Here is a 24584-nt window from a genome sequence, read left to right as displayed (position 1 = left end):
TAAGAGCTTCGGGTCGCACACACCCATTTACGGACGGCGTTCATGCTGCGGGGCAACTCAAGGAGGAGAGAATAGGTAAGGTGACTTCATCAGCCCAAAAAGAGGCGCATGGGCCGCCCAAGGCAGCGACCACAGCGTCACCTGAAGCACCGAAGCAACCCCTCCCCTCAAAGGCTACTGCGCCATCTTGCGATGTGCGCCTTCTCAAAATGTCAACTATAAACAAAGCATTCGATGAGAGGATGCTTTGGGACTACTCTCCGAAGCCGCCGCCAAAAATGCCACAATTGCAAGCTAAACAAACCCCTGTTACCGAAACATCACCGAGACTGCCCATCACCGAGCCTTCGAAAATGGAAAAAGATGGCATACGAAAGCCTGCAACACATGGCAATGAGGTGTTCCAAGAGGCAATTTCCACACCTGCAATGGCAGCAGCACCGCAGCCCGCTCCTCCAACGGCAATGGCGTACAAAGAGACGTCACAGGCGCCTCTGCCGGATAAGGGATTCATGCCCCAACCCACGACGCCTACTGCAAAGGTATCCAAAGAGGCGCTCCTTCCATCTGCCGGTGCATTTGTATCCCAGTCTACTACTGCTCCCGCAAAAACGCCCAAAGAGACAGCCCCAGCGTCTGCGCATGCCAGGGTGGGCCCAACCTGCCTGGCGCCTACTACGGAGGTATTAAAAGAGGCAATTCTTTCATCTACTGTAGAAATCATACCACAGGCCGCTACGCCTTCGAAAAAAGCGTCAAAAGAGGTGGCACCTGAGCCTGCCAAACAAGCCACCACACAACCCACGGCGCCTACTGCCAAAGTGTCCAAGGAGACAGGTATTCCATCTGCCGCAGAGGCCACACCGCAGGTGGCTGTGCCCAACGAAAAGCCAACAGGAGTGCAGCCTCATGAACCACCTCAAACATCTCGAAAACAGAACGCTGAAATACAGAAGATAGATGCCGGAGAAGAAAGGCAAGAAACTTCGGGACAGCTGAACGCGTCAGAGCGTTCCAAAGCATCAGTTGGAAATGAATATGTGCCGTCAGTCTTGCATGAAAAGTCCACTTCTGTCGCGCCAGAGAGAAGGTCTCTGCCTTCACTCGCAACCGACGGGCCGACGAAATATCGCCTTTATTCGATTTCATTTGGACCCCGAGCCCGTCAGCGGGTCGCTCATACGCCACTTGCACTCGTACCCGCAAAGACGGCCGTGGGGCATCCCACAGTGCCGCAGCTCCAGGCTGGAACCAAAAAAGCAGACCCGGAAACCGGTGGTCCAAGGGACTCTTCACACATATTAGATACATCAAAGACACCTAGCGCTGTCAAAGCAGCACAGGCTGCCGATGTATCAAAGGCATTCTTGGCACCGGAGGCTGGCACAGAATCGCAGATTAATAAAGAAGAAGCAGGTTCAGCCGCTCGACTTCTCACTGCTGAGGAAAAGGCGCGGCATGCAACGAACCAGGCGCAAACGGCAGAACGCGAAGAAAGCTTGCTAAAAACGCACACACTATTTTTTCGCTCACCACTCGTGTCCCCGGAATCCCCTCCTGGCACCAGGGGTGCTTTATTAGCGTCTGCTGCGGCGTCAGCAGACCAGCCAGACTCGAAGACGTCGCCAAAATTAGCAGCGCATTCACAACCGTCAAATTCAGTTGGACCTCCAGCTACGGCGGCACAATCTGCGACCACTATTGCCACAAAGGCAGGAACACCAGCAGGAAAAGACACAAAGCAGCCGTCCTCTTTTAGCCACTCAAAGCTTCTTGCCGTGGCAACCGATACTGACGCCAGGGCAGTGGCCGCCACTTCTCCAGCGTCCGTTCAACCTGCTGCCACGGAGCCAGTAGCAACGAGGCTATACATCTTAGGGTATCGATCCCCGTCAAGGTTGTCGTTGGCGTCCATATCAGAACAGGTCGCTACACCTGTGCCCGTTACAAAGGCCTCTGAAGTTACATTAAAGGAAAAGGAAACATCTTTACCGAAGGGGGAGACGGAGGCCTCCTCTCCACCCAGGGATGTTACAGCTGCGATTGCGATTCGCAAGACTAGCAGCGAAGTAATGCATAAGGCTCGCGGGATTCACAAGTGTGACAAACACCGAAATGAAACAGAGGCGGAGTACGAACGAAGGAAGGCCAGAGCTAAGGCGAAAGCAAAAGAGAAAGCAGAAGCCGAGGAAGAGAAGCAAACATCTGATGTGAAAGGCCGTTCAAGAAAATCAAGGAAGGGTGAAGCCAGCATGACAAAACCACTCATCAGAGATAAAAGTGAGTCCCCAGCGATGAAAAAGGGCCAACTCTCGCCAGAAAAATTTCGTCCAGGTGTTGCATCGGACCATTACGTTAAGGGCCAAACGCGTCAATCGCCTCTATGTTGCATCATCGTACTTGTCCTGCTGATAATCTTTCTTATCTTGCTCTTAGTGCTTTGGCTCAAAAAAGAACCCGAAGAAACGACAAGCAGTGTCTCGCCAACCACACACCCCATCCTCAAGATATACTACTGCTCTAGTGATGTTTGCAATGCTGAAGCTGCGTATCTGAAGTCCCTTATTAGCAAAAGCATTAAGCCCTGCGATAATTTTTACGAGTACGTGTGCGAAGGTTGGACGAAATCTCACGCAATACCAGGTGAGGGAGCTGGTGCCGGCTTGTCGATGGACACTCTGCTGCAGGATAGGCTTGCCAGTGATGTCGAGCCGACCTTGCTAGGAATACCTGACGCTGATGTCAAGACAGCCGCAGCATTGCACGAAGACTGCATGAGACGCGATAAGGTCGGCCACGATGGTGACACAGTTGTCAACGTGGCACGAGAACTCTTTCAAGCCTGGGCAATAAAAGAATGGCCGATATTCAAAGGGAAAACCATCACACATTCGACGGCGTGGTTGTTTGCAGGAGAGCTTGTACGGGACCTAAATGTTGCAGCTTTAGCCACAGTCGGTGTCGGCGTTAGCCCCAAAGTCCTCGAAGCCGCAGCTATCGAACTTGACGAACCCCGGCTGGTCTTCTCCTGCAACGACGCTTCTCGGCCAGCCGTGACGAAGCTCTTCAAAGACGCGCTCATGGAGGTGATGAGTAGGTTCGCTGCGGCTTCCGCGACCGTTGGCAGCGGCGACGTGGACGACGTCCTGGGGGTCTTCACCCGGCTCGCCTCGTCTCCAGCGATAGCCGCCAGTCCCGACACCAGCCCTCTCGTTTACACGAATGTCAAGCTGATTGAACTCGACACTGGTTTCAAGAACTTCCTCGAGGGAGTCTTCAACATCATTGTTACTATCGACGGCACGACCGAGGTCGTTCTCAAGTCTCCCGACTACCTGCGCAACCACCTCCCAGCCGCTATGCAAGAACTGTCCCCTCATGCCGTTGTGAACTACTTGGGCTTCATGGCGCTGGTCAAGGCTGCGCCCTTCTTCCCAGAAAGGTTCTCCAACCTTCGGCAGATATTCGGCAAGGACGTCCTGGGTCGGACTCTTCCCGACGTCTCTCAGACAAAGACACTCTGCCTGCTGGCCGTACAGCAGGTCCTTCCCGCATGCTTCGCAAAGGCCGCCGTGAAGCTTCGCGGCATGTCCCGCACTGATCTGCCTCTGACCGAATGGCTCTCTCGCCTAGAGTCCTCATTCGGTCGGCACCAGGAGCGAGTGGCGTGGATCAACGAGCTCTCGGCTCTTATTGTGCGCTACCGGCTCAAGAGGAACCGCAGGGTGGCGTTCTCTTCAAGGCACGAGCCGTGCGCGCCATCTCCGCAAGAGATCCCGCGGCGCAGCGAACACCCGCTGCGGTTCTTCCACCAGGTGTCCATGCTGCAGGAGCAGAAGAGGCTCCAGCTGGTGCTCAAGACCGGGCAGGAAGTGCTGGCGCTGAGAGGAGAGGCGCGCTCGGAGCTCGCCACCATCCCCGAGTATGACGTGATGCGCCAGGCTGTCCACGTACCCATGGCGCTCTTCAACACGTCCGTAGCGAGCAACACCACCATGTTCTCGTTCCACCTGTCCAGGTAGGCGTCCTGTACGGCCAGGGTTCTTAATGAAAAATGAGCTAAGTAGCAAGTGCCGCATGGTCTAGCGATGCCGATGGCACACGATACATACAAGACGTTGCATATAATCCGTTTGGAAGGTGCATTAATAGGCACAATGCGCGAGAGATATGCTGGTGCCATTTTATTGGAAGTCGTCGAGGGTAAACTAGGCGCCCGGTTTTCAGGGCGCATGGATAGCAAGCATATCATGACATTTGCCAGCGGCAGCGTGCAGGTAATTCTCTAACCGGAATGTCAGTCACAAGCACTGGCTTTGATATCTTAGTTTTTTTACTTTATAGTATGCACCAAGTGGCGATAGATGTATCTGTTTCAGAGACGTTCGAGCAGAAGAAAGTCACTCTTACATTGGAAGGCACAGGAACACATGCTGTTGCTGAAAGAGACCGGAACTGAGGTCCGAATTTCCTTATTTTGCTGAATGGTCAATGCACTTTCGCTGGTGTAGTTTCAGTTCATTCAGCGCTGGTTCATGCAAGTTAAGCTAGCCGCGGCGACGAGCTCGCTTTCGCTGACACGCGCTTCGCCACATAGCGTCGCTATGTTCTTGATGGCGAAGGTGCCTCTTGGAAAGATAGTTAGTCCCTGTAGTTATTATGCGTGTACGACTGGTCGAGCTATGTCAAAGAAAAAAATCCACCCGTGAAAGAAAGCGTCCTTTAATGGTCACGCCTGATATATAGGCCCTTGTGTTACGATAAGGCGATGAGGGTGTTACGTCTCGCCTACAACGCGCGGTATAGCCGGCGCGGATGCAACGGACGCCGCGGCTTCGTTCATCGCGGCCGCAACGCCTCCCGCCAAGCGTGTCCAGGCAGGTTTCAGTGCCACGTGTCGTCGTGCGTGCGTGTGTGTGTGTGTGCATGTTTTGCCCACGCTTGTCAAAGCGCGGCAGCCGGGGAGAGGAGCTCCCCAACTGGGAGGCGAGGAGGTCTGACCGGCGCCGGCCTGGCGGACGCGCCCGTCACGTCTGGACATGTCAAAGCGACGCCGTATCGGATGACTCTTCCCAACTCGTTCCCTCTTGCCCTCGACTCCGATGGTATAAAACGCCGCTGCCCCGGACGCCGCGAGAGACTTCGATTCCTTCCTTCGAGTAACGTGGTCGCCCTGACCGGCTGCTCTTTTGCGATGCCAGAATAAACAAGTTGTTCTGTTGCCAGTCGACTCATCCTTTGCCGGGACCTTCGGATGTTTCCAGCTTTGCCCCAGGCCGCCAGGCCAACGCTACCCTTGGGGCTTGCAACCCATTTGCAACAACTGGTTGCCAGCGGTGAGATCCCGACAACGGAGGCCAGCAGCGAAGATATGCGGTCAACTGTATGCTGAGCAGCACAACGACCATTCGGGAGCAGTGCAACGAGCCCTGTGTGATGACTGGTTGCCTGCAGCGGAACGACTGCGCTGAATTCTTGGCTGCGAGGTTTGGTGAGTGCGGGACTTTCTTCTTCTGAGTTTTGCCAGGCTTTTGTTAGTGTCAGAAACAGAGCTGGTAATTGTGTTGTCGTTGCTGCCGGGTTAGTTTGCGGCAAGACAATAGTAGGCAGTAGAGAAAGCAGCATTCGGAGCAGCCATGGATTTGAAGTCGTTGCGCAAACCGAAATTGCTGGAGCTTGCAAGAGAGTTGGGTCTGGATGTCTCAGACAAACTCAGAAAACCAGAACTGCTAAGGGCTATTCTTGAGTTGGAGGCTGAGGATGACGAGCTGTCGGAATGCCTTGAGACCATTGAGGAGAGGGAACAAAAAGAGAAAGAGGAGCGCGAACGTAAAGAGCAAAAAGAGAAAGAAGAGCGCGCTTTGTAAATGAAGCGTCTCGAGGTAGAGATGGAACGCGCTCGTAATGGAAGTCAGGCACACGGTGCAGGAGAACGGGTATCGTTCAAAATGACTGACCTGATGCGGCCGTTTAAGCTTGGAGAGGACATTGGTTTGTTCCTGGTTAACTTTGAGCGAACGTGCGAGAAGCAGGGGTTCTCTCGGGAAACGTGGCCACAGCGCTTGCTCACTTTGTTACCCGGCGAGGCGGCCGACGTAGTCGCTCGCTTGAAGAGAGAGGAGGCAGAGGATTTCGACCAAGTGAAATCGAGTCTGCTAAAAAAGTACAGGCTGTCAGCGGAGGCGTTCCGTCGGAAGTTTCGGGAAAATGAAAAAGGCAGAAATGAGTCATATACAGAGTTTGCCTACAGGCTTATGTCAAACATGCAGGAGTGGCTCAAAGAAGAGAAAGCGTTTGGTGACCACGAGAAAATTCTGCAGTGTTTCGGGCTGGAACAGTTTTATAGTCGGTTACCTGAGAACGTGCGGTACTGGGTCTTGGATAGGCCAGACGTTAGTACAGTGGCTAAAGCCGCCGAGCTAGCCGAGGAGTTTGTGACGCGTCGGGCTCGCGGAGCTAAGGACGGTCAAAAGGGTGAATTTGGCTCCAAGTCTGAGAGGCCGAAGTTCACACCCATGAGAGCAAGGGGGGACACGCGTAGTGCGGATGCGAGTGAAAGCAGTCCGACCGAACGTAAGGAGACGGCGGCAGCCGAAGCCGAACGCAGAAAGCGGTTCGAGGCGAGGCAAGCGCGCGTGTGTTATACGTGCCAGAAGCCGGGTCACTTTTCGGCGCAGTGTCCAGAAACAAAAAGAGAAGTCGTGTGTTTGTCATTATGTAGCACTGACGAGAACATGAAGCTTCTCGAGCCTTACATGCGAGACTTCCTCGTGAACGGGAAAGAGTGCCGAGTGCTTCGTGATTCCGCAGCTACAATGGATGTAGTTCACCCCTCTTACGTAGAACCCGATATGTTCACGGGCGAGTGCGCATGGATCAAGCAAGCTGTGGAAGCTCATAGCGTGTGTCTGCCCGTAGCAAAAGTGCTTATTGAAGGACCTTTCGGAGCACTTGAGACGGAGGCCGTAGTGTCATCTATGCTGCCCCCCCAGTACCCGTACCTATTTTCGAACAGGTCCGATCACCTCCTGCGCGAGAAGGGGCTTTTGTTTGGTGAGGCTAGCGTTCAGGCCTTAACCAGACCGAGAGTTCGGGAGCTCGCTGCAAAGGCGGTAGTTGCGGGGCCGACGTTGTCGAGCAATGAGAAAGGGTCGGAGGCGCAGCAAGCTGATATTCAGAGCACGTCCGAACTGAATAAAATTGAGCCTGTAGCGTTGAAGGCACCAGGTACTGGAGAGAAAATGCCCAACACGGGAAAGTTAAAAGAGCTTCCGGTCGAGCTTCCGGGACTAGGCTCAGTGACGAACAGGGAAGACACTGATCAGGTCATTAGTGACTTAATCATTAAAGCACCGCTGTCAGCTGAGCAGAAAACCGAACTACACCAACTCTTACAAGAGTTTCAAGGTCAGTTCTCTGAGAGGCCTGGTAGGACTTCTGCCCTTACTCATGATATAGAACTCACCTCCCCAGAGCCAGTACGATCCAAGGCGTACCGGGTGTCACCCCGCCAGCGCGATATTATGGAGGCTGAGGTAAAGAAAATGCTACAGCTCGGTGTTATTGAGGCGGGTGAGAGTGATTATACCTCCCCTTTGATTTTAGTTGAGGTACCGGGCAAGGAACCTCGTCCTTGCGTCGACTACCGCAGGCTTAATTCCATCACTAAGGATCAAATTTATCCGATCCCTAACATCGAGGAGCGCCTTGAGAAAGTTAGTAGCGCTCAGTTTATTTCCACCCTAGATCTTGTCAGGGGTTATTGGCAGGTTCCACTTACAGAAGAGGCTAGTAGGTATGCGGCGTTCATTTCACCAATGGGAACATTCCGTCCTAAAGTTTTGAGTTTTGGTTTGAAGAACGCGCCATACTGCTTTTCAAGCCTCATGGACAAAGTGTTGCGAGGACAGGAAGAATTCGCTTTACCGTATTTAGACGACGTAGCGATATTCTCCGCATCCTGGTCTGAGCATATGGCACACTTGCGGGCAGTGCTAACCCGCCTGCGCGAAGCGGGCTTGACAGTCAAAGCTCCCAAGTGCCAATTAGCACAGGCCGAGGTTGTATACCTCGGTCACGTGATTGGACAGGGTCGTCGCCGCCCCTCTGAAATAAAGGTGGCCGCTGTGCGAGACTTCCCGCAACCGCGCACGAAGACCGATATTCGGTCGTTCTTAGGTGTCGCCGGCTACTATCAGAGGTACATCCCCAGGTACTCCGATATCGCGGCTCCCCTGACGGATGCTCTAAGAAAAACAGAGCCCCAAACAGTCGTCTGGAGCGAGACAAAGGAAAGAGCTTTTAGCGCCTTAAAGAGCGCCCTAACAAGCCAGCCTGTGCTACGATCGCCAGACTACACAAAAGGGTTCGTTGTTCAGTGCGATGCTAGTGAGCGAGGCATGGGCGTTGTACTGTGCCAAAGGGACAATGGAGAAGTGGAACACCCCGTCCTGTATGCTAGTCGTAAGCTGACCTGTCGTGAGCAGGCGTACAGCGCCACCGAGAAAGAGTGTGCGTGTCTCGTGTGGGCCGTTCAGAAATTGTCATGCTACCTAGCCGGCTCGAGGTTTATCATTGAGACGGATCACTGCCCTCTCCAATGGCTGCAGACCATCTCTCCCAAAAATGGCCGCCTCCTGCGCTGGAGCCTCGCTTTGCAACAATATTCCTTTGAGGTGCGTTACAAAAAGGGGAGTCTCAACGGTAACGCCGATGGCTTAAGTCGAAGCCCCTAACGTAGGAATCCGCCTCAAAGTTGTTGGTTACTGATGTTTTCTTCCTGAGGCAGGATTTTTAACATATTGCTTTTGTTTAGTGTTTCAAAGTGATTATGTGCTTTCTAGTGCAATTTTCCAATTTGTGGACGCGTTCTGAGTGCTGCTTGACTACTGTAAGGAACTAGGCAGTAGTATAAAAGGGGAAAGAGCCTGGCAGAGCTTAGTGAGGGTTGTCTCGTGCTTGCTGACTGAGCGGTTGCGTTTCGGCGTAGTTCTAACGCTTGCTGGGAACGAGCACAAAAATGGCAACTCTCCCGAAGTGACTTTGCAGTGTCCTATGTGATCCTGAACCCGAGAACGAGGCCTTCTCTGTGCGCTGCGCTCAAGCAACGTCGAGGGACGATCGGTTTCGATTACGAGCATCATCGAGCGACATCCCTCTGGACAGCGGATGCAGTCCCCTGACCATCGGGATCTCCTTCTCCCGGCGGGGCGGTCTGTTACGTCTCGCCTACAACGCGCGGTATAGCCGGCGCGGATGCAACGGACGCCGCGGCTTCGTTCATCGCGGCCGCAACGCCTCCCGCCAAGCGTGTCCAGGCAGGTTTCAGTGCCACGTGTCGTCGTGCGTGCGTGTGTGTGTGTGTGCATGTTTTGCCCACGCTTGTCAAAGCGCGGCAGCCGGGGAGAGGAGCTCCCCAACTGGGAGGCGAGGAGGTCTGACCGGCGCCGGCCTGGCGGACGCGCCCGTCACGTCTGGACATGTCGAAGCGACGCCGTATCGGATGACTCTTCCCAACTCGTTCCCTCTTGCCCTCGACTCCGATGGTATAAAACGCCGCTGCCCCGGACGCCGAGAGAGACTTCGATTCCTTCCTTCGAGTAACGTGGTCGCCCTGACCGGCTGCTCTTTTGCGATGCCAGAATAAACAAGTTGTTCTGTTGCCAGTCGACTCATCCTTTGCCGGGACCTTCGGATGTTTCCAGCTTTGCCCCAGGCCGCCAGGCCAACGCTACCCTTGGGGCTTGCAACCCATTTGCAACAAGGGTCTGAAGAAAAAAATGCTAGTCTTACTGAAATGAACGCTAGAGGAGGAAGATTCTTGAATTAGTTGCCTACGAAAGTCATTACTTCAAGCTTTCGAATAAACACCACAAATCATTAGAGCATGTCTTTTAGCTGAAGTTCACGATTACCTCGAGTAAATGTTCCAGAAAACAGCAACATTCCGTGCCGTAATCGAAAATTCCATTGGTAAGTTTTAAAAAGTGCATTTTTGTCGCATATTATCTCTGTCGTCTAAAACCCCACCATTTCTCCTTTGTTGTTTTATACTATTATTTCCCTCAAGCCTTAATGGTTATGGTATTAGTGAAGGTTGAAGTCCAGTAATTTGCCAAGTAGTAGTACTTGGTGGGCGCGTTTATTTTTTTTCCGCGATTCTTACGTTGGGATGGCCAGGGAGTAAAGCCGGCCTCCATCACCAGCTTAACTTCGCGTTAAAAATAAAAGCTATTAAGAATACTGTCTTATGTTTTATTCGCTTACTTACAATTTAACCGATAAAATTTTTCGTTCTAAATGCGCCTTAAAAATCGTGAACAATCTCTGTCGGCATAACTGTAGACTGAAAAATCTATGGAAAAGAGACAATTTACCATTTGAAACAACACCAAATATGGACATAGAGCTGCTTGCCCTAGGAATACTGCTACAGTTTTATTTGCAGCGCGTGAGGTTTTTTTTTTAAGAATATGTGGCTTTTAGCTGCCATTAACCTGTGGCAATCTCGCCGTGTAGAAGGCAGGCGGATATCCTGGTACCTTTTGGGTTACAGTGCGTATACAGTTGAGATTCTGTTACCTCAATTTTTTAGGGGCAGCGAAGACCCGTCTGAACAGAAAGACGGGCAATAAATGTGCCAGTACGATATACTTTATAGTTTCTACTTCTCAAAAAGGGTATGAGGATTGAATAGAGTACCGGAGGTTGCTATTGGCAGTAATATGAACGCGCATATTGCGCTTTTGAAAATCCCGAATGCGAGAGATTTCGTTGATTTCGCCTTTGGTTTGTTTTTGCCTCTATATGTTTGGTTGCTTGCCGATCTTTGCTTTCAAGTGTGAGCTTACGACGCAATAACATAAATTTCCATTCGTTCGGAGGCGAGCCGAGCGGGTAACGGAAGCCTGTCTTATACGAGCAGGGGGCTGCATGCGCATCTATCGCTCTTTAACTACACCCAGAAGCCTCGCAATTTGCAAATTTTGAGTGCTTCTGCACCAAAGCCTTGCTGAAATCAACCCATTGGATACCACAGTCCCCGAAATCTGCGTAAATAGGCATATAGGGATGCACATTGTCGAACCAGGACCAAAACAAAAAAATCAAAGCTTCTGTTGTATTGCAGGAAGCTGTAGTATGAATGCAAGTCAGTTTATTAATTGATCTACAGACCCAAGTTTCTGAAAACAGGTGCCATTAAGGCGCACCACAGACAGGGGCACTGCAAATGCACACGATCGATGACGTTTTCATGCATTTCATCTTAGACATTTTTTTTATTGCGGCAATGTGCCAGCTGGCATAAAGTATTACATCTTAAGACATGCTCGATGTCAGCCGCCGCGCTGCAGTCACTTGCTGTGCTTTAGATGGCTACCAATTACGGGTCTTCCATCACCTTCTCTTTCCCGCAGGGTGGCCGTCCGACTCTACCGCGCCCTGGTGCAGATCCTCTTTCCCAGGAACATCTACGAGCGGGACGCCCCACTCGCCCTCACCGAAGAGACGCTGCGGCGCCTGGACGAACTGCTCTCGTGCTTCGAGAAAGACCTGCGCGTGCTTCCGGCCGCACTGCGGGGCCCGGTATCCGTCGACTCAGCCAAGTTCCGCGGGGCCCTCCTCCAGCACGCGGCTGCAGTCAAGCTGGGCTTCCGCGCCTTCAGGGACCACCTGACTGTGCGGCGCGTATGGCAGGTGGACTTCCGCTTCAAGGACCTGCCGGAGTTCTCGTCCGACGCCCTGTTCTTCCTGTACTACGCGTTGGACAACTGCGAGTCAGCGGACACCGTCTACGCCGAGCATCGGGGCACCTGGATGCCCGCCCGCTACCGCGTCAACGCCGCTCTGCGTCACGTCAAGGAGTTCGCGGAGCCGTTCGAATGCCGCGACGGAGACCAGATGGCGCTCTCCGCGCAAATGTGCCACGTCCTCAAGAAGGATTAGTCGGGCCGCGACCCTGAAGAAACTGTGGTCGTGGTGTTGCTTTTATTGCCGTAATAGGAACTCGAAATGATTGTAGAATGCAGATGCACGCATTGAAACAGCGTAGTTAAGTGAAGTCCTTAAGAATATTCGAATAGGTGGTTTATGCGGCGGATGAAGCTGATACGGCTGCCTTCGTTGTAAGTCGCAAACTTGTATGAGCTGTAAGTGGGTTATTAGTTCGACATGGCTGGTGCTAGTAACAGAAAGCACTACGTTTACAGTTGTAATTAAAAGTTATTCGGATATATCACACTATACCGTTGCATATCACGCCTCGCGTTTGGGAACTGCTTATGTTTTTCAGAAATCAGCGCACGCTACTCTATGATTACGCTGACTAAGGGGGGAATCCCTTCTGAAGGCAACCATATAGAAGCTACACATGAGGCTTAGGGTACGTCTTCAGTAGACCGCCTGATTTCTCTCTACGGCAGCGCCATATTCGTTTCGAGCTGCGCTTTGCTCTGTGTTAACAGCAGAGTTTAATGCCGGGCTCACTCTAGGCTTGCGAGAAATAACGATGGGCGTTCTTCGACGGGCAAGCTTATCAGTACCTTTCTTCTAAGCCTGCATATCTCGAAAAAAGCACCACTCACATTAGTGCCAACAGCAGCACCCATGCACAGAGAGGAGATTCTTTTCTGTTCGAGCAAATGACTCGAACGTTTTTTTTTACTACCTTTTATAAATTTCCGTGACTTGTATTACAAACAACCAATGAAGTGTTGAATCACTTTGTTTAGAATGTTCCGACCACACTGGCAAGAATAAATGGTTGCCTGTTTCGGATTCATGCAGTCTGCATTCTAGCACGGGCGTCTCTGATCCACCGAGACCATGCAGACTTCCGGCGAGGGGCTTTCTTAGGCATAGCTGCCGATGAGAGAACATCGAGGTGGCAGTACTAAGCAGTGATCTTCCTTGTCTTTCGAGGAGCTCCTTTTCTATGGGTGACGGTCGCTCGTGAGGCGCATCTGGACTAAAACTACGAGTTCCTCAAGATCGGAACATGACAACGGACGGACCGACTGACCGCCCGCTCTGTGGGCTAGCGCCGGCAGGCCGGCCATCAGATGAGTGGATAGGATACACACACGAGGGGAGATGGATGCGATAGGTTACGACTGTAGACGGAAACAATGTGAAACCTGGGTGAAAAAATAAATAATGCATCACATTAAAAGTGTCATTCCAGAGCAAACTAAAACAATTAGAGCCGTTCTGCGAGAGCGTGAATTTGTGTGCGTAGTCTTGAAGAAAGCTGTCTGGAAATTCTAATTATTGTTACATCGCTAAGTTAAATATTTTCCTCCTAACTATGCCATTCACATTTTCGTACATCCATTCCGGAACAGCGAGCGTGCAAAAAAAAGCACATACCATTTTTTCGGCTAAAACAAACCGCTTGCGCAATTTGGCGCGTAATGTCGCCGGAAACTGTGAACACTAAAGGGCCGTTACGGAGTGCATGAGCGATTTGACCGGGTAGGGTAAGCTCGTTGGGGTTTTGTTTGAGCTTTTTTTTTATTTCTAAATGTGTCATGAGGCATAAGTTGAAAACAGGGGAAAGTATGCCGGGTATAGAAAGTTAAAAGGAGGGAAGACCCTTTGCGCTGAGGTAGTCGCCGAGGTTGCCGATGAAATGATTGTTCATTGTCCACTTAAGATAGTCACGTTTGCGGTTCCACTGCAGGCCCACCTCCCAGAGGAGCCGTTTTCTAATAGCAGCCGTCGCTGGGCACGTCCACAACAAGTGCCGCACATCACACATGTCCGGTGCAGCACTACAGTGAGGGCACCTGTCAGTTGCTGGCAGATCTTTTGCACGCCACCGATGACGGACAGATGGTGTCAGAGCCGCCCCTGCCCGAATCCGGCGCACGGATACCTCCTCCTGCCCAGTAAGACTACGGGGGAGAGGGTGCGCACACGGAGGAATTAGAGCGCGTGTTCGCTGGCGCAGAGCTTCGGAATCGGAAACATGGGACAGGAACTGATCTGGGGGAAGAGGAGAAGGTGGCGGATCGTCTAATGTATGAAGATGAGTCATAGCATCCGCTTGAATGTTATGTGGATCCTGGGCATGGCCGCGAATCCAGTGTATGCGCACAGGACATGGATACTTTGCGCAGAGCACATGAATTGATTGTCAAATCTGGAATGTCCGTCGAACGGCCTTAAGCTGTTTAAGGGCGGCGAGCGAGTCGGTGCAAATATGAACTGTATAGAATGCGGGAACGAGCGGAAGGGAAACAATGGCATTGTAAATGGCTTGAAGTTCCAATGCCAGGGAAGTTCACGTATCCGCGGTATACGTCGCATGATAATTGAGATGCGGATAAAAGGGACTGTACCCCCCCCCCCCCCCTCCCAGCAGTAACTCGCCTCTCTGCAGTATGTGAAGCATCCGTGTACAATATGCACCCTTCAGGGAGATTGGCGGCTGATACCAACCGGGAAACAGTGGGGTGATTGCCGCTGAGCTGGCAATATATGACCACGGAGGAAGTGTCTTCAAACGATGAAGTTGGAGCGACTGTTTTCGAGCTCTGTTTGCCATCCGTTGGTCGACGAGTTCAATGAGTGTATTTAGTTGGGCGAACTCCTTTAGCACAGGTATGGGTGTTAATTGAGGCAGATATGTTATGACGCGCATATCCTCACGATTGATAGCTTCAAGGGAGTCCCATTGTATGCGTGTGAGACGTTGAAATTGTGCCTGATATACTATCCTTGGCTGAAGGATAGAACGCAGAAGCTGGTGGCCCGTATGAGCACGTGCGCCATCAGAGCGCATAGCTATGCGATGAGTCCGACCTAGAGTAGCGGGAGCCGATTTACGGGAAACTGTCAGCCACGGGGTGCCAGTCCCCCGTGAAGGAGAAGGCCAAGTGAAGGAGAAGGCCAAGAAAGCGAACAGTTTATACCTGAAGAATGAGAGAATTGTCTGCCGTAAAATTTTAAGCGAGAGCTTTCCGTAAGCCCGCTTTATTTCCAATACGAATGAAACATGATTTATTTGGATAGAGTTTTAGACTCAAGGGGGGGGGGGGGGGGGGGGCGAGATATCAATACATCCACCGCGTGCTGGAGAACCGACTTATGGATAGCCGCATCTGGATGACAGCGCCACAAGGTTATATCATCGCCATACGTAAGCACACGGATAGAAGGGATGGTCTCTAGGGCTCGAACAACAGGAATAAAAGCCACATTAAATATTGTGGGGGCGAGAACGGACCCCTGGGGAAGTCCTCTACAGGAAGCGAAAAAGTGTCTGCACTCACAATGGATTAAGTATATGGGGAAGTTTTAGCACTACAATTTTATTATCCACGTTGGTGAGGATCACTAAGGAACAGACTTTATGCGACCGTTTCCTGTGGGAGCGCCACGCTGGAGACTACGACCTAACCAGCCCGAATAGGCACACACAGATGTCGCCCTCGCTGCCGATGCTGCCGGTTTGGCGCGGCTATGCAGAATCGGCAGTGTCCACGGTACAGATGGCGCTGCTAGCCAGGCACTAACTCAGAAAATGAAACACGATAACACCGCGAGCGCCTTGTGGCCCGTCATAAAGAAGATCACGGCTTAGTACTGCCGCCTCGACGTTCGTTCAACGGCCGCTATGCCTAAGAAAGCACCTCGGCGGAAGCACAGCAATGCGATGAGGAAGCACTCCAGACGCGGTATCTCACCGGCGGTTGAAGCGGTAGCCGACCAGGCCACGTCGCACTTACCTGACGCAGCCGCTTTGAAAGATATACCGGTCGACCGGCAGAAAAATAACAGTCGCTCGAGCGGTCAAGCGGACAACAGAGCTGGTGGAACACGCTTCAGCTCGAGCTCAGCGGGCGACTCTTCGTCCAAGTCCAGCGAGGCACCGGAGCAAGCCGCGGCTGGAACGACTGTTATGGACGCACCATCCTCAGAGGCCTCCAGAATTGCAAACCTCCGCAGCATCGTTCCATGGAGAGTTGCGAGCGTCCCTGAGCATTTGTGTGAGACCCCCGACCACCAAGTGCTGCCCGTTCTTGACATCGGTAGTGCTCCTTCGACGACAGATGCGAGCCACATTCCGGCAAGCTCTGCCGAATCTACGATGCATCCAAACGGTTCCACCACGAGCAGTGTCCTTCCAGCAAAATGTACTCATTTCCTCTTTTAAAACGTCCAAACATGAAAGCAATAGCTTTTTAAGCACTGGCAGCAAACATCAGAGATTAGATTGTGCATTCAGTTGACATTATATACGTGGGGCACGATGGTTGGTTAGTTGGTACGAACTTCATTTGAGTCACTTCAGTGGATCTGGTGTGGATGGTAAAAGGGGGGGGGTGATAAGCAGGATGGCGACAGGCCCTCTACCGGGCACTGTTGAGCCGCGGTGACCTTCAACTACGAATCACGGGTACGGCCGGTCATTACGTACTGACAGAGCTTGGCGTCGTACTGCCGCGGCATCCGGTCCAGGCGTATCACCCTTGCCATACAGCGCCAGTTCGTAGTGCAAACCACCGCACGTTTTTTTTTTCCTGAGACGGAAGTAGCGGCGCACAGGCTAGACAGGCTTGCCAAGCAATGTCGTCGTGCTCCGTCATTGGTGGATGTCGGCTCCATCCGCCGTTGCTGCATGGGTGCGGAGCGCTCTGGAAGCAGCGGTGTATAGGGGGGTTTCTGTCGCACGAACAACGCGATGTTATTTTCCATGACCTACTACACCGGGGGCAGCGACCAATGGCACAAGACCAAATGAGACCAAAATGAAATTAAACGTTGAAAATACGGTCCCTGCAAGCTTTTCACACTGAAAGCTATCGCAGTCGAAAAGCTGCTTCGAATCATGCGCTCAGAGATGATCGCAGGGTAAAAAAGCAACCGTTCTCATGGTTTCTGCGCAACACCGTTACACACCCCACTTCCCGACATACGACACCGCCGTATGTGGTTAGAAGTATGCAACTAAATTATATAATCCCTTAGGGACTATTGTTGCACTGCTATCGCCGTTGAATACTAGTGGGTTTGTTTTACGCTTTATGTGGTTTAACGTCCTAGAGCTACTCAGGCTATGAGGCACGCCTTAGAGGCGGGCTCCGGATAATTTAGACCGCCTGGGGTTCTTTACCGTGCACTGACATCGTCCAGTGCAGGTACGTTTAGCATTTCGCCTCCATCGAAATGCGACCGCCGCGGCCCGGATATCATCCGTGTCTTTCGGGCCAGCAGCCGAGCACCATAACCACTGAGCCACCGCGGCGGTTGGACGCCAGTCGGAGCGACTATACTGTTTGCTGGAAAGTTAGGAAACGTATGCTTTGTAGCACATTCCTCTTCTTTCATGACAGAAGCAGTGCCCGGAGGCCGAGACTCTCCCTTGCCCGAACGAGGCCTCGGTGAACATGACCAGGCCGCCCTGGTAGAACCAGCTGTTGCACCCGAGGCACCACCTACCGTGATCTTTCCACAACTGCAACCCTCGTCACCGGCAGTGGGTGATATGGCGTTCCCTCCTGGAAAAGACGCCAGCGCAGTCTTTCCAGCACCCAGACCTCAAGGATCGGTAAATGGCAAGAATCGGTACTGTTCATTACGGCGCGGTTCAGGTGTCCGCCGATATGTGAGATAGATACTGCGCGATTTCCTCCTTCCCCCCCCCCCCCCCCCCAAAAAAAAAGACTGTGCGCCATACACGCAGTCCAACATATGCTCCGGACCTTACGTGGTGGTCAGAACCCGGGACTCCATCGTGGCACCTGGAGCCAGACTGCTGGGGTAGTGACCACCATCGTATCATCATCGGTCTCCATCCATAAAGAGCCCGCCGATTAGACCGTAGGTGTTCTGTAGTCAATTGGGACACGTTTCGCACCACATTCGAAGATTTCTCTCTGCAATCATCTACACTACTTGTGGACTGCATACAAACTGCGCTGAATAAGGCTACTGCTGTAACATGGACGGACGTGAATCGCTCGGCGCCGGATGTGGGCCTGCTTATCCTCTGGGCTGCTCGCCGACAAGCGGAGATGGCAGCTTCCCGAGATCAGACTTCTGCGGAAGCACGGACAAGGCTGAATTACCTTACTGCCAAGGCTCGCAGATATGAACGCGATCTCTCGCCACAGCGGCCACAGCATGCTTCGCAGCTAACTTAGCGCAGGATAATTTCGCCAGAGAGGCAGCGCGGAAGTTTTTCCCCAAGTATGATGTGTTGCCTCCAAGGGTCATAGGAGCCCCCTTGGCTGCCGTTCTAGCATATGTCGATAAGCTCCCATCTACAACCGACGCCGAGGGAATTGCAAGCCCATTTTCAATGCTCGAGTTGCTTGCAGCAATAGATGAGGCCCGTCGGAAGACTGCACCCGGTCCTGATTCCATTCCGTACGAGGTTTACAACTCATCGCCACCATTAATAAGGTATGGATAGAATGCGTCGTACCAGAAACCTGGAAATCGGCTATTGTGATCCCCATACCAAAGCCAGGGAAGCCGCCGACAGACCTCGGAAATTTCCGGCCTATATCGCTTACGCCAACATTATGAAAGCTTACCGAAAAAATGCTAGCCACACGGCTGTCGTGGTGGCTTGAGCACCATGGTTTCTACGATCCCGCCCAAATTGGCTTTCGTACGTCCATAGGTACAGAAGATGGACAGGCTGTCTTGGCGTCAGCAGTTCTGGCCTCAGCTCGCAGCCACAATGTACGTACTGTACTGGCCATGGACGTTGAAAAGGCGTACGATAACATCAGTCATGCTGCCATCCTGGAATCGCTTGACATGCTGCATTTCCCCGTTAGAGTGCGCAATTTTGTTAACTCCTTCCTTGAAGGCCGACACTTCGCCATACGCCTCAGTGGCGAAGCCGTCGGATCATTTGTGCCTCTTCGCGGCGTTCCCCAGGGTATCGCCAACATTATTTAATATTGCTTTCATCCCCCTTGCTTGGCGCTTACATGATGTCTCTGAGATTAAATTGTTATTGTATGCTGATGATATAACGGTGGGTAGCACTCACAACGACCTGATGACTCAAGCAGCAGGCCTACAATCAGCCATAAATATTACGCCGACTTTTGCTTCTTCAATTCGTCTGTAGCTTTCAGTGAGCAAAACCACGTTCGTGTCAGTCGCCTACCTATGGGGGTGCCGTAAACTGGCTGCAACACGAATTCGTCTCCATCTATACGGAACTCCAATTCAAGAAAGTTCGACCGTAAAAATCTTGGCCTTGACAATACACGAGTCAGGAGCAGGTACTGCTTGGCTTTCTCGGGCAAAAAAGCAAGCAATTTATGCGCTGGGTCTGATTAGACGCATTGCTCCTAAAACAGGCAGAGCCCGCTCTCATGTTGCACGACAGTTGGTGCGGGCGGTTGTGCAACCGCGCCTCGTTTACCAAGCCCAATTCCAGCATTTGACGAGGGCTCAATGGGATCGTCTATAGAAGCTGTTAATCGAGAGGCAATGAGGGTCATCACTTGCCTTCCCCGATCGTGGCGTTCCTAGAACATGCGCAGCTGAAAACACTAGATGAGCTGGTGCAGCAACGACGCGATGCTCGCCGCCTAAAGTCAAGCTTTACACACACAACGTGTGCACTCAGGGCATGTGCTTCATCGCACTCCATTCTACAACCGCCAGCGCCAGTGCTTCTTCCCTGGCGTTTTGTGCAGCTAAGCGACAACAAGCCAACTGATCTACGTCGGCCATCATCTACCCGCGCGGCATCGTCGTTTCGCGACCGAATTATAGAGCAAGACGCCAATCTGCCGCATGGCTCCATCGCATTGTACGTTGACGCAAGCATCCAGGCCTGGGAAACAACAACGGCAGTTTACTGTCCTTGCAAGCCTGCCCTGAACCAAACGTTAAGGTTTCGCCTCTCAGAACCTTCTTCCTCGATCCTTCTGTGCGGAGATGCTTGCGGTTCAAGAGACACTTTGCTTTGTGGCCGTAGTTCCCATGCTACCCACGGCCCGCATTGTCATTCGCACCGACGCCCTTCACGTCACACGCCTACTGCGACGAGTAAGATGCACCCGAGAAACCTGTCAAGACATCTATCGTCTAGCGGCACGCATCCCGCAGCAAATCCGTATTGAGTGGGTCCCGCGTGACTTCCTGAGCGCACAAAGCCGCGAAGATTCTGCGACCCGCCTTTCGACCCCAACCTCGTCTTTGCCTCGAGTCCTCACTCTGGATGACACCACCTTCCTTTTAACAAGAAAGGAACACCTCCGGCGCCGCACACGTGCTCTAATCCCTCCGTGTGTTGTAACCCTCCCCCGTGGTCTTACCCGTGCAGAGGAGGTTGCGCTAAGGAGGATGCGGGTCGGGGTTGCCTTAACTCCAGCTGTGACACGCAAGTGGCCGCATTTCAAAGATTTATATCCCCGCCCCGGGTGTCCAGTCTGCAAGAACAGAGACTGTGAGGCGGATATCCACCACCTGTTGTGGGACTGCCCGGCGCTGAAGCCGACGAGAATTCGGCACCTGGCGGCAGTGGTACTCACCGGACAATCCGGATGGCTATATTGCCTAGACACATGGTCCATATCATCGTCCCCTTCTTGATTTCATCAAATCAAGCCACTTTTTTTCATTTATTTAACAATCTTACTTATCTCTCACTTCATAGTTTTTATGCCCTGAGGCAATAAACATCGCTTCGAAAAAAAAAACATGGTCAGATTTCAACGGCTCGCGTAACGAGCCTCTTTATCTTCCTTCCCGCGGTTGTTGTTGTTGTTGTCCTGTGTTGCAGTGGCACTTACCCATACTGGCAGATTGGCCAGGGAGCCTTGCACGTTTAAACAGTTTCGAAACAGCGATTCTTTTCAGGTAGACGAGGTTGAATTATAGTAGCCGACGCTGAGACTGCTGTGCTCGCGTAAGCTATTCAAATTGTCTACACAAGGACGTGACCGCTAATCTACAGACTGCGACATATTACTAGCGATAAAATACACACAATGGACAGAGAGCAGAAACACACAGGACAGACGCTAAGGACCGCTAAGGAACGGCTGTCCGACTTTCTGCCAAAAGTAAAAAATGCAACGGTGAGTACAGAGCCTAATAGCGCTTGTAGGCAGCGCAGAATATTTTTTAAAACTCGGAATCATCAGCATATAAGGTAAGCAGGCGCGGAAAGTTTTCTAAATCTTCTTCAAACGCGGCTTGAAATTGTGGGCCAGGTGGTTACTAAAGATTTCGAAGCGAAAGCTTCGCTACGCTAGGTGAAGCCGATTACACCGTGCCTTGCCGGTTGACCTTCAAGTGTGCCAGAGGTCAGGTGTGGCTATAGGCCTTATCATATGTGGTCCACCATGGTGTAGCACAACTTGTCCTTTGACCTTTCGATTCGCCGGTAGAGGCTGGTAGAACAGGCCGCAGCATTCATTGGGTGATCAACCTCTCGTGATCAATTCAAATGCCCCCTGCCAGGGCCGGCGCGCTGCCTATCCAGTGTGCGGAACGCACTCAACTTTACAGAAGCCGAGCCGCATCTACTTGCCCGGTACCACCACAGCTTTCGCTCTCTAACCGCAGCTATTTATTTAGAAGACGAAGAAGATAAAAAGCGACGATAGTTACGCGGCTTTTGCGGACTTGGAATAAAAATTAAGCTCGGGATCATAACTGTAGAGTTCGTCGCATTAGATAGATAGATACTTGAGGCCTTGCCCTTTGTAACGCAGTAGCTTAGTGTCGCCATCTGGGCTGAAGGTGAGCTTTGTCCGCGGGGGGGGGAGGCTCACTAAAGCCCTTCTGGAGGGGTACGGATCGGTCATCCTCTCTCTTGCGCGTGGAAAGCTGAAGCCACGGCATATCAAGCCCGCCTTCTGACCATAAGCACACGGACGCTGTTTTCGACGACAGGAACTGTACTGGGGCGCTTTGCTGAACTTGTAGTTTTATTAAACCGAAGATTAATGAAAGTGAGGCTATTTATCAAAGACTATGGACCACGCTTTACGAGTTCTCAAAGCACCTTGAACATGGTTCGCTACAATGAGTCGATCTGCACCATGAGATTGGAAGGTTAGCCGGGAAGTGACTCATGAGGACACTTTATGCACGCTGGGTCTGCAGCTTAACATGGTGGTTGCGAATCCACCGATCATGCAATCTGTTTCGCCGCCGGGCTATTGTTATCTCAGCATTGTTATAGTGCCTTCGGATGTGTCTAAGCGATTCACGAGACTTTGGATGTTAAAAAGTCGATAATTTTATTGCTTTTTCCCACCATGACTGCCACGAAGTGCAATGGCTGTCGGCGCGTGCTCAGCGAAGAAGAAGTAGCTCGCAGCTGTAGGCGTTGAAGTCTGTCATTCTTTCGGCATTCGAACACACATTTGGACACTCGCGACGTAAGTTTGGTGATGCCCTCCTATTAGGCACGACTGTTTGCTCTGCTGAGATCAGCGCTGTAAAAATCGCGAGTTCGTGTGGTCTCCCCTTTCACGCTGCCGCAAGACTGACAGGAAATTTGGCTTTCAATACTGCCTGTCTTTTATCCACCTTCCCCTTTCTGCAACGGCAGATGAGTCGGGCATCTAATTCTCCCTTTTGTGCTTTTAGTTCTCATATCCTTGTAGTTCATTGGTCTAGGCGGTGAAAATGCCTGTAGCTGCTGCTCCATGTAGGCATCGCCTAGCGTCTCAGAAACTCTCTCTGGGAGGCGCATTTGCATCGTCTTCATTCCTTAGGGTCATTATGCGCAAACGCGCATTCAGACCACGGGCGTATGCCTGCCATGAACGAAAGCGGGTCCCTTCGTTGAGTCTCCGTTGGCGTGACGTCCCCGAGTAAAGAACGCGACTTACCGAACCGAGACCACATTCTCGACAAGGATTTGCGATCATAGACCTGGGATCACGGATTCTCCTTGTATAATCCACGTGGTCAGACAAAAATTGGAGGGGAAACTTAAGCTCCGCCTTAAAGGTAAAATGCGATATCTAATGGGTTAGTGCCCATGTATGCAGAATTGGCCATTCTCTATTTAATATTCATAGATTTCTGGGAGTCCTCATACCACTCCCGGCGCATTGCTGCAGCGGCTAAGCGATGCGCCGCTTCCTCGGCAGGTGGCTGTTGCAAACACAGCCGACGATGGGGCTTGTGGGACTCAGGTTGCTGTTCGCTTGCAAACCTTAGCGACCAATCATTAATTTAACTGCCACTTGCCACGGTGGACAGTTTGCTCACCAGCCCGTGAGCAGGTTGTGATGACGTCACAAGGTCACGTCACCTAGGTGGCAGGAGGGCCACATGCCTTTTCGGTCACAACGGCGACACCGGGCTTTTTTGCAGAACGGGAACCTTAACGCTCGCGCGTTAAAAATGTTACTTTTCGCCAAGTATCGCTTAAGAAGACTTCCACAGTCCAAGCGTAGTGCTACATTGTTCTCTCCGCATTTTGACTGCACAGGCACCGCAGAGTTTCTAATTTGTCGCTCAGAATTTCATCGATTATTTTAAAACGGCGAGAAGCGCTCTTACTGCTACTGCTGCTAATACTGCCATTACTATACTACCAGCTAAGGCTGCTACTATCAGAGCCCCACAACTCCAAAAAAACCTTCGTGCTGACGCAGTTGTTGCTTTAAATGGGCGACTACATTCCACAGTAATAGCTGTTGATTGGAAAGCTTCGATGAGTGCTGACACGAGGTCTCGCTCCGCGTAGTTTGACCTAAGGTGGCTGACGGGGGAAGCTGGCGGGGCAGGGGAACCCGCAGAACCACAGCGCTGGACTCCCTTAGCAAGGAGTGGTGTGCGGAAAACACGGTGGAAGCTGGCAAAAGCTGGCGATGGTACGCAGGCATGGTTTTAACAAAATATGCTATCGCAAATGTCACTCGAAGGTGTAAAATGATGTACAGTGCCCTGATGCAGCGCAGTCAGCAAATTGCGTGGCAAAGCTTAGGCGTTGTCAGTTTCTACTATAACGTCACCGCGGTGGCTGAGTGCTTATGGTGCTCCGCTGTTAACCAGAAAGACGCGGGCTCGATCCCGGTCGCGCCCGTAATATTTCAATGGAGCCGAAATACTTGAGTCCCGCGTACTGTGCGATGTCAGTGCGCGTTAATGAACCCACGGTGGTCGAAATTTCCGGAGCCTCTCACTATGGCGTCCCTCGTAGCCTGTGTCGATTTGGGACATTAGCCCTCATGAACCATAAACGATAATTTTTCTATAAGATTACGAAAGCCGGAATGTGTTCGTGTTTGTTTAACACTGCTTCACTATCAACATGCGGCCTACGCTTGGTCCTTTGCTGAGAAGCTGAGTCAGGGAGTGATTATCTCGGCCTCGGTGCTTATTTGATGCTCGCTTTCGGATTTCAGGACACGCATCAGTCTTTGATGACACTATGATCTCCAGCGCGGACTCCCCGCAGTACTGTTCACTTCTCCCAGGTAAGAAGGAAAATTTGTAGCAAAGTTATACAGCAGCGTAACTCAAATAACAACAGGCATGTACGGAATTCTGATCTTTATCGGCAGACATGCCAGGTATGTGTTGCGTACTGGTTCACAGGTTCTGCTTGTAAACTTCACGTGGTGATGTAAACGTGC

General features: G+C 51.8%; 2 protein-coding genes across 2 annotated transcripts in view; both read left to right on the top strand.

Annotated features, from left to right (window-relative positions):
- The first annotated feature begins 464 nt into the window (after positions 1-464).
- On the top strand, positions 465-12196 carry LOC144134468 (neprilysin-2-like). Its single transcript, XM_077667378.1, has 3 exons — positions 465-542; positions 1209-4018; positions 11418-12196. Exons 1-3 carry the CDS (start codon positions 465-467, stop codon positions 11944-11946), a joined length of 3417 nt encoding a protein of 1138 aa, XP_077523504.1. The 3' UTR covers positions 11947-12196.
- A 12318-nt stretch (positions 12197-24514) lies between these two features.
- LOC144134467 (neprilysin-1-like) overlaps positions 24515-24584 on the top strand; it is a 34729-nt gene continuing 34659 nt past the window's right edge. The window contains exon 1 of the mRNA XM_077667377.1: positions 24515-24521. Coding sequence (XP_077523503.1) covers positions 24515-24521 — 7 coding nt within the window. The remainder of the gene's footprint in view (positions 24522-24584) is intronic.

Source organism: Amblyomma americanum, chromosome 5 (genome assembly GCF_052857255.1).
Source record: "Amblyomma americanum isolate KBUSLIRL-KWMA chromosome 5, ASM5285725v1, whole genome shotgun sequence".
Taxonomy (NCBI): domain Eukaryota; kingdom Metazoa; phylum Arthropoda; class Arachnida; order Ixodida; family Ixodidae; genus Amblyomma; species Amblyomma americanum.
The sequence above is the reverse complement of the archived record's forward strand: the minus strand, read 5'-3'. Positions and strand labels throughout refer to the sequence as shown.